At 43.5% G+C, this 10,896-nt stretch overlaps 1 protein-coding gene across 8 annotated transcripts in view; it reads left to right on the forward strand.

Annotated features, from left to right (window-relative positions):
* The window catches only part of CSTPP1 (centriolar satellite-associated tubulin polyglutamylase complex regulator 1), a 173,628-nt gene extending 163,601 nt beyond the window's left edge, over positions 1–10,027 (forward strand). For 3 of the 8 annotated variants that reach the window (XM_056526459.1, XM_056526460.1, XM_056526458.1), the window contains 2 exons: positions 8,979–9,042; positions 9,596–10,024. In XM_056526459.1, coding sequence (XP_056382434.1) covers positions 8,979–9,042; positions 9,596–9,770 — 239 coding nt within the window. In that variant the 3' untranslated portion in view covers positions 9,771–10,024. Of the gene's footprint in view, positions 1–8,978; positions 9,043–9,595 lie in introns of all 8 variants that reach the window. The other 5 variants (XM_056526462.1, XM_056526463.1, XM_056526457.1 and 2 more) reach the window with 4 other exon arrangements.
* Positions 10,028–10,896: the final 869 nt, after the last annotated feature.

Genomic DNA, 10,896 nt, shown 5'->3' on the forward strand with positions numbered 1-10,896 from the left:
CTACCCCCCCCCTTTACCCATGTACACTTCTTTACACTCCTCTCCCCCATATACACTCCTCTACACCCCTCTGCCACCCATGTATACCCATCTGTCACTCATGTACACTCCTCTACACCCCACTGCCACCCGTGTACACACCTCTACACCCCTCTGCCACCCATGTACACTCCTCTACACCCCTCTACCACCCATGTACACTCTTCTACACCCATCTGCCACCCATGTACACTCTTCTACACCCCTCTGTCACCCATGTACACTCATCTACACCCCTCTGCCACCCATGTACACTCCTCTACACCCCTCTGCCACCCACGTACACTCTTCTACACCCCTCTGCTACCCATGTATACCCCTCTGTCACCCATGTATACCCCTCTGTCACCCATGTACACTTCTCTACACTCCTGTCACCCATGTACACCCCTCTGTCACCCATGTACACTTCTCTACACTCCTGTCACCCATGTACACCCCTCTTCACCCCTCTGTTACCCATGTACACTTCTCGACACTCCTGTCACCCATGTACACTCCTCCACACCCCTCTGCCACCCATGTATACCCCTCTGTTACTCATGTACACTCCTCCACACCCCACTGCCACCCGTGTACACACCTCTATACCCCTCTGTCACCCATGTACACTCCTCTACACCCCTCTGCCACCCTCGTACACTCTTCTACACCCCTCTGCCACCCATGTATACCCCTCTGTCACCCATGTACACTTCTCTACACTCCTGTCACCCATGTACACCCCTCTGCCACCCATGTACACTCTTCTACACTCCTCTGCCACCCATGTACACTCTTCTACACCCCTCTGCCACCCATGTACACACTTCTACACCCCTTTTCCGCCCATGTACACTCTTCTGTCACCCATGTACACCCCTCTACACCCCTCTATTACCCATGTACACTTCTCTACACTCCTGTCACCCATGTACACCCCTCTTCACCCCTCTGTTACCCATGTACACTTCTCTACACTCCTGTCACCCATGTACACTCCTCTACACCCCTCTGCCACCCATGTATACCCCTCTGTTACTCATGTACACTCCTCCACACCCCACTGCTACCCGTGTACACACCTCTATACCCCTCTGTCACCCATGTACACTCCTCTACACCCCTCTGCCACCCTCGTACACTCTTCTACACCCCTCTGCCACCCATGTATACCCCTCTGTCACCCATGTACACTTCTCTACACTCCTGTCACCCATGTACACCCCTCTGCCACCCATGTACACTCTTCTACACTCCTCTGCCACCCATGTACACTCTTCTACACCCCTCTGCCGTCCATGTACACACTTCTACACCCCTTTTCCGCCCATGTACACTCTTCTGTCACCCATGTACACCCCTCTATTACCCATGTACACTTCTTTACACTCCTGTCCCCCATGTACACTCCTCTAGACCCCTCTGCCACCCATGTATACCCCTCTGTCACTCATGTACACTCCTCTACACCCCACTGCCACCCGTGTAAACACCTCTACACCCCTCTTCCACACATGTACACTCCTCTACACCCCTCTGCCACCCATGTACACCCCTCTGCCACCCATGTACACTCTTCTACACCCCTCTGTCACCCATGTACACTCCTCTATACCCCTCTGCCACCCATGTACACTCCTCTATACCCCTCTGCCATCCACGTACACACTTCTACACCCCTCTGCCACCCATGTATACCCCTCTGTCACCCAACTGCCACCCGTGTACACACCTCTACACCCCTCTGCCACCCATGTACACTCCTCTACACCCCTCTGTCACCCATGTACACTCCTCTGCCACCCATGTACACACCTCTACACCCCTCTGCCACCCATGTACACTCCTCTACACCCCTCTGTCACCCATGTACACTCCTTTGCCACCCATGTACACTTCTCTACACCCCTCTGCCACCCTTGTACATTCTTCTACACCCCTTTGCCACTCATGTATACCCCTCTGTCACCCATGTACACTTCTCTACACTCCTGCCACCCATGTACACCCCTCTGTTACCCATGTACACTTCTCTACACTCCTGTCACCCATGTGCACTCCTCTATACCCCCTAAACCCCTCTGCCACCCATGTACACCCCCCCACCCATGTACACCCCCCCCCCCCTGTCAACCATGTACACCCCCCCTGTCACCCATGTAAAAAAAAGTGGAAGAAATTTTCATGATGGCCTGGACCAGATGGAGAAGAAAAGCGAACGATGCAGATTAGAGAAGACCTCATTTGTGAATTGCTGCCTAAAGCAGTGCTGTAATCTAGATACCCACAAATAAAAAGATATTGTGCATTGCGGTTTTTTTGTTTGTTTTTGCTCGTCAACTTCGGTAGGGGTGCCCCGCGGAAAAAAAAATTCCGAGGGGTGCCCCAAGCCCAAAACGGTTGGAAAACACTGATCTAGAGTAACTTTAAATGATGGCAGGTGTAAAATGACTTCTATTTAACATGAGTTTGAATGTGATTGGTTAGTTCTGAACACCACCACACCAACATCCCCAGTTATAAGAGTTGTTTTTTTTTTATTATAAGGAGGCCTTCAGAATGCCCCTTGCTACCATGACAGCTGATCAGGGCTGAACGGGGTCAGAATTTGACTTTGAGCCACCTAGATGCCATGGGTGCTATTGGCATCAAGGGGACATCAGACCGACATCAGAGGTAACTCTAATACTGATCACTTACAGCGGGTGTCCACTGCTAAAGACAGCGGATACCCACAGTGTATTGATGCATATTTTCCCAGTGCACATCTGCCATACTTGGATACCGGATGTTGCCAAGGGGTTAAATTGCTTTCATTGTTTCAAGTTTAAGTCTTTTAACTATATGTTCGTACGTATAACTGACAAACTGAGGCATTTAGCCCCTCCCATTTTCAGAAAATAAAATATTCCATGTTGAGAAGTAACCTATTTCAATATTTTGATGACAAATTATCCTTTCATGTAGCAGAAGTTTCTTTTTAGCGAGAACATCCCATGTAAGCTCTTAGCAGATACCAGCGCTGCTTTGATCTGTATTAATGTGCGGTAAACCCGTCAAACCCAACGTGAAGGACTTTTTTTATTTCTTTATCTCTGACAATCTTTCACATTTAATCCCTTTTCTGCACAAGTTTAATGTGTCAGATGTGAAGCAGCACAAATCTCCCTGACAGTCTGCTGCAGATGTAACAGTGTGCGGCTCACGTTCAACGCAGCTGGGCCCAACGTCATAACAAGCCTCTGTTGATCTCTTTTAGTCGATTGTCACCTGTGTAGTGAAAGAGAGATTTCCTGGACTTGATCAGGCTTGAATAGGAATGGGAGATTCCATCTACTTAAAAAGAATGGACACAAAGGATCTGAAAATGAGCAGAGTGAGAAAAAAAACATGTGAAATTAAAAAGTTCTCATGCCCGCTGTCACTCAGAAGGGGGCTGTGGGTCAGTTTTTTCTATAGCTTGCAACCATCACGGAGATCTGTCAGATAATCTAAAGTTATTAAGTGCTTGATATCATATAGGGAACATTTCCCAAAAGAAAATTAAACATTGTAATGTAGAACAGCTGGGAAATGTAAAAAAAAATATTACAACTTGGACCCAAAACGGGGGTAAGGCTGCTTTCACACTATGAAGTTGCTCCGTTAAAAGATCCGCTAGAAGCTTCCGTTATAAAACCCTTAAAAACGGCCGTTACAAAATCCCATTCATTTCTATGGGATTTTTTTGAATATCCGTTATGATCCGTTCTAGCCCATTATGAATAACGGACGTTATTTGTGACGGAAGAAAAAACGTAACATTAAAATATAAAAATAGCATATTTTTGGTCACTTTTTATACCATTAAAAAAATGAATAAAAAGCGATCAAACAGTCAGATCAAATAAAAAATATAATGATAAAAACTTCAGATCACGGTGCAAAAAATTAGCCCCCCATACGTGGAAAAATAAAAAAAGTTATAGGGGTCAGAATAGGACAATTTTAAACGTATAAATTTTCCTGCATGTAGTTATGATTTTTTTCAGAAGTACGACAAAATCAAACCTATATAAGTAGGGTATCATTTTAATTGTTTGGACCTACAGAATAAACATATTGTGTAATTCTTACCGAAAAATATACTGCGTAGAAAAGGAAGCCCCCAAAATTACAAAATGGCGTTTTTTCTTCCATTTTGTTGCACAATGATTTTTTATTTCCGTTTCACCATAGATTTTTGGGTAAAATGACTGATGTCATTACAAAGTAGAATTGGTGTAGCAAAAAATTAGCCATCATATGGATTTTTAGGTGCAAAATTGAAAGGGTTATGATTATTAAAATGTAAGTAGGAAAAAACAAAAAGTACAAAAACGGAAAAGCGCTATGTCCTTAAGGGGTTAAAAGGGTATGCCGGTGGAACTGACTGGCTCCAGAAAGGTAATCAGATTTGTAAATTACAACTTTTTTTTTTTTTTTTTTACTGTAATTTTTATTTAAAAATTTTGCAAGGACATTAATACAAAAGCAAGGTAAGTAAGAAACATCACGGCGGCCAGGCCCAACACCTGGCGCGGGTTACAATAACAGTACCAGGGCCGAGGCCCAGCAACAAATAGCAGAACAGGGATCAGAACCCAACAAAAAGTACTGCCGAGGCACACAATGATACCGTAGACAAACTGGAGAAAGCCTCCGGCACAAAACCATGATGCTACCAAGACCATAACACAAAGCATATGGGACACATATGCATGGGCTACCACATACCACCAAACACAGACGACAAGACGACAAAGTCCACATACAAAAAGGAGAGGATGGGGGTAGGGAAGACAAGCAGCGACACACAAAGACAAACATAGAACAACCACAAAAGGTACAAGAGAGAAATGGGATAGAGAAGGAGGGGGGGGGGGAGAGAGAGAGAAAATGAAAGAGAGGAATATCAAGGCGGTTGCCTATCAGTATAACGATCCCAGGGCTCCCAGACCGAAAGAAATAAGGGGATTGAATTCTTGAGAGAAGCAGTCAAGAATTCCAAGGAACGCATCTCTCAGATATGTGCTAACAATTCTGACTCAGGAGGGGGGAGAGTCCTCTTCCAATGCTTGGCTAATAGGGTTTTGGCAGCCAGAACAACATGTTGGAAGAGCTTAAAAGGCTTCTTAGATAAGGAGGGGTGAGAAAGATGGAGGAGGTAAATAAGGGGGTCCAAGGGGACCAATATACCTAACACATCATACAGCAATCTCTGCACCCTTTTCCAATAATCCGTTAATAGGGGGCAAGACCAAAATATATGGAACACTGTGCCCAGTCCCACCCCACACCGCCAACACTGAGGAGGAATATCAGGGTTAAGTCTATTCAATAATTCTGGAGTATGATACCAGCCCATAATCAACTTATACTGAGTGTCTTTATAAGCTGTACAAATCGAAGCCTTAGAAGCCCTCTCCCAAATAGCCTGCCACTGAGGGAGGGCAATAGTAGTGTTGAGAGCCTCCTCCCAGCGACCCATATATCGGTGCGTCGGTGGGGCTCCCCCAGTAGGATGGAGAAGCAAGGAATAGATGTCATAGAGAAGTCCCCTCGCCTGAGGCACACCACGGCATAACCTTTCAAACCCAGTAGGCAAGGACACCACGGTAGACCCATGCAGAGATGACATATAATGTCGCAACTGCAGGTAGCGAAAGCGCTCAGATGAGGGGAGATCCCAACGACTCATCAACTGGTCAAAGGGCAGGAGAGAACGTGAGAGAGGGTCAACCAGATCCGCCCAGCAGAAAAGGCCCCTAGAACCCCATTCCCTTGTAAATTACTTCTATTAAAAAATCTTAATCCTTCCATTTATCAGCTGATGTATACTACATAGGTAGTTATTTTTTTCTGTCTGACCACAGTGCTCTCTGCTGACACCTCTGTCTATGTTATAAGCTGTCCAGAGTAGGAGCAAATCCCCATGGCAAACCTCTCGTGCTCTGGATAGTTCCTGACATGGACAGAGGTGTCAGCAGAGAGCACTGTGGTCAGACTGTAAAGAACTACACAACTTCCTCTGTATTATACAGCAGCTGATAAGTACTGGAAGGATTAAGATTTTTTAATAGAAGTCATTTACAAATCTGTTTTACTTCCTGGCACCAGTTGATTTGAAAAAAAAAAAAAGTTTTTCACTGGAGCACCTTTAGGAGCACCATGAAGTGCACAATAAACTAAAAGGTTTGAGAGTGCTATGGCTAATACATATGGAAAACATACATGCAGACTGTTCATTGGTTGATGCAGGCACACAGCCACCCTTCTACAACCTACTTCAAAGTACATACTTTTGGTTATTCTTAGCTTGGAGCCATCTCTGCAACTATTATGCTAAAGCTATTTGGGAGATGTCTCATGTTTTATTTCCTCTTTCTTGCTTTTACTGTTATAGCACCTGTTTGCCAAGGCTAAATCCCTACCAGGAACTTGAGTGAGATATCAAGTGGACAGTCGTGCATACAGGATGATATCATAGTCTGACTTCATATGAAACTTTTACTGTAAAAGTTAAAATAGCAATTTATGTGTACCACCGATTATAAACAACTGTCTGTAAATCAGTAGTACAGATAAGGATAGAAAAACGACAGAAAAATGCCTTTCTCCACTTATCAGACTCCTACCCCCCCCCCCCCCTTAATTCACAGATAGAATCAGTACAGCAGAGAGAAAACTAATTCACATGATCAAAGCCTATGGACACCATTTTGTGCTGGAAAAAAAAAAAAAAAAAAATATATATATATATATATATATATTATCATTAATTTGTTTTGTGAATGCAAGGCGAAAAAACTTTCTCCATTATAAAAGCACACAAAAACTGCATAGGCTGTGTACAAGTCTGAACACAGACCACATGTCCAGCATGTATTACAGGGGGGGACACCCCAACATAAGTAGGATCTGATTCTAGAAACAGGCTGCAAAATTTATGAAAGAATCAAGATTAAATATCTGAAGTTAGAGCAACATTCTATTTCAAGATAACTACTAACATATAAAAATAATTAGCAAAATATGGCAAAATCCTGAAGTTGACACTTAAATTTCTACCACACCTGTGCAATGGATTTGCATTATTGAGTGTGCAACAGATTGACAGCAGATACACATAGGTACTAGGCCTATTGTCATTCATTTGGGTAAATGCTTGGTGTTTCTGCCTAAAAAGTGATTGCCAATTTATTTCCATGGCAAATGTTCTGCAGAAATTTCCACTGCTTGTGAATGTGGTGTGGAAACTAAATTCACATGCATGCACGTTTCAGCATAGAGAATGTGAAATCTGTTTTAAAAGACATTGGCCCTGGTTTGCTATTGAAAACCTGACATGTTTTGTTTTGCCTGCGCCAGAATTTAAATAAAACCCGACTAACTCTCCATTTTACTCAGAAACCCCGAAAAAGTGGCGTGGTCGTTGGTCAAAGTAGGTGTGGCTGCCGAAAAGGGAGCATGTCCCCGACATTTTCACAAGAAAACAACATATTTTTTAAGGTTTCCATAGAAAATTTAGTGGATTTGAGCTGAGGAAAACCCCACAGATCAGAGCATGTGTAAAAGTGCAAAATGTAAGGAAACCTTAGTAAATACCGTGGAAAAAAAATTGTAGGGAATTAAAACCCACAAAGAAAACTACACAACACTCTTTGTAAATTAGGGCCATTGTGTAAACATATCTGAAGAGATCAGATTATTTCATGAAAAGGGTAAGGTTAGGAGGAAGCAGAAAACTGAGGCTAGCTGCTATGATGGCTCCCATTCACTGCGCACGCACACACGCTCACACAGAAGAGAGGAGATCCTGCTCTTCTCCTGTCTCTATAGTACACCCTCAGAAGCAGCAGCAGCATAGAGCACATTATAGAGTAGTACTGAGCAGTTTATGCTGTTTGCCTTGTTGGCTTATATAACATTGCAAACCCCCTTGCTGTCTTGTTTGGCTACACATTTTCTGTGTCTTTTATGCTTAAGGGAAATGTTGGCTCAAAAAATGACATATTGTTTAAATAAAATTTTTATGTTAAACATTTTTTTTTCCTATTTTGTGGTGTTTTTTCCATGCACAATGCGGTGGCCGACACACACCCTTTCATGTATCTCTATGGGAGAGCCAGAGATACACAAACGAGATACATGGAGGGGCGTTTTGGCCGCCGATTCGTATTCGTTTGTGCATGGAGAGAATTGGGGTGCTGGGCAGGAGATCTCGGGGGTGCCTCCGTTTGGACCCCTTGCGATCAGACACTTATACTCCATCCTGTGGATAGGGGATAAGATTTCTTGCATTGGAGCACCCCTTTAAGACTTTCTGTTCTGGCTGTGATGATAAGAAGTAGGCTACTGAAAGTGATCAGCGCGTCCGATAGTTTGGTGCACCTGGGTGAATATGATATGTCTTTGCTACTATTTCCATTGTTAACCTTGTGATACAAAGAAATAACTAAAAGAAGCACTACAGAAAATTATAAAAATTGTGTTGCGTTTTTTCTTGCCTGAAACTGTCTATGATTCAGTGAGTTTTGAGTCCTCACTTTAAAACGCACCAGATCTACCTAGTGTGAATAGGTGGCAACACACTTTTTTCATTTATGCAGCATCCCCTATAATACTATACAAATAAAATCCAATAATAAAATTACAACAACAGAAGCGTAGTCCAGCGCAGATTCGATGCATTAATTCCTTTATTCACAAGATACCGACATGTACAAAAGTGATGCGTTTTGGCTGCTGTACACAGACTAAGGTTGCATACAGCAGCCGAAACACGTCACTTTTTTACATGTCAACTATACAAGCGGCACTATTCTAAGAAAATAGTGAAGGAGAAGCATCACCCTCCTAAATTTTGTGCAGGATATTCTATTTGTCTAGGCCATCTAGTTGTATTTTTACTGTTATTATTTTTATTGTCTTTACAGGTGCTTTACCGGATAAAGCTGATTTGTTAGTTGATGAAGTTCTGGATAAGGAGCTTGACAAAATGTAAGTGGAGAAGACCTAGGTTTCTGTTGTATCGTTCCTGACCAGGCTAAGAAACAAGGGGCTTACTTTTTCCAGCAACATAGCAACATTTAGGAGCATAGGGGCACAATAGGTGTCAAAAGGTTATATTTTGACACCTACTTACTTGCCAACTACCCTATAGTTGGACATTTACATTTGCGTTCTTTTGTATGTAGCTGGTATTGGTCCAGATATTGGTTATTTATTACATGTATAATTTCTACTCTATATGGAGTCCTTTGGTGTTTTAGTTTGTGTATAGGTATCACAATATTTTAGTGTTTTAGATAAACATAATAAAAGTTGAGTTTAATAGCACTTCCTTGGGAATGTAAGAATTTTTCTAGCAACAGCACATTTGTTCATTTACTGTGTCAGGTATTACAATCTATTTGAATAAGGCTGAACTGCAGTACCAGAAATAGTCCATGAACAAGAGTGGTGCTGCTTCTACATATAAAAATCAGACCCCTTTTCTCATCCTGGAAGCATTTTTAGAGTGGCTGTGCTCATGCTTCTCCTCTTATTTCAGTGTTGCTCAGTTATCTGCCTGTTCCATTACACACCCTGCAACCACCAGCCTTCTACCTCCCTCCCGAGATATTACTCGTGTGGCTTCTCCAAAGAAGACTCTATCCTCCCGCCGACGCCCAGATCTGGAGAGTGATGGTTCGACCGAAGAGGCAGAGGATTCCTCTGAAAACTAGAGTGCCACATCGGGAGAAATTGCCTCTTTTCAAAGACAAATATTACACTTAAAGACATCCAGATAATGTCAACCCAACAGGAGTCTACTGAATGCTTTGCACTATTTTGGTAGGGATTAGTGAATATTCTTTTGTTACATTCTTTTTCTATTGTTTTCATGATTTGCTCTTTTTTTTTTTAAGACATATATTACACATATTTAGGATAGGTTGGGCCACCTTTAAAGGGGTACACCGCCCCTGGCATCTTATCCCCTATCCAAAGGATAGGGGATAAGATGTTAGATCGCCGCGGTCCCGCTGCTGGGGACCCCGGGGATCGCCACTGTGGCACCCCGCAATCATTACTGCACAGAGCAAGTTCGCTCTGTGCGTAATGACAGGCGATACAGGGGCTGGAGCAGTGTGACGTCACGGCTCCGCCCCTCATGACATCATGGCCCGTCCCCTTAATGCAAGTCTATGGCAGGGGGCGTGACGACCGCCACGCCCCCTCCCATAGACTTGTATTTACGGGGGCGGGCCGTGACGTCACGAGGGGCGGAGCCGTGATGTAACGATGCTCCGGCCCCTGTATTGCCCGTCATTATGTGCAAAGCGATCTCGCTCTGCGCAGTAATGATAGCGGGGTGCTGCAGCAGCGATCCCCGGGGTCCCCAGCAGCGGGACCCCGGCGATCTGACATCTTATCCCCTATCCTTTGGATAGGGGATAAGATTTCTAGGGGCGGAGTACCCCTTTAAAACCACCAACATCTTGAAAGAAGAGGGGTACCCTTTTACATCAGATAAGGCAACTGACACACCCAGATGGGAATGAATTGAATAGATGGTTGTGCAAGCCGTCCCACCTGTTGGATCAAAGGTTAGAGTACCCCCATTTTTCTAAGATGTGAGATCCTAGAGGTGAAATCAGATATTCTTTGCATATTCTGTGGATGCAAGGGTCAGGTAAACCCCTTTAACAAATTTCACATACATAAGGTGCTGCGAACAGAGTGCTGATAGATGATTAAACTGTTACACAATACTGCTAGAAACATTAAGTATTCATTAAGAATTAGAATTGTTTTTATTTATTTCATAATTGTTTTGCTTTTTTCAATTTTTATTTTTTAAATAAAAAA

The sequence above is a fragment of the Hyla sarda genome, chromosome 6 (assembly GCF_029499605.1).
Source record: "Hyla sarda isolate aHylSar1 chromosome 6, aHylSar1.hap1, whole genome shotgun sequence".
Taxonomy (NCBI): domain Eukaryota; kingdom Metazoa; phylum Chordata; class Amphibia; order Anura; family Hylidae; genus Hyla; species Hyla sarda.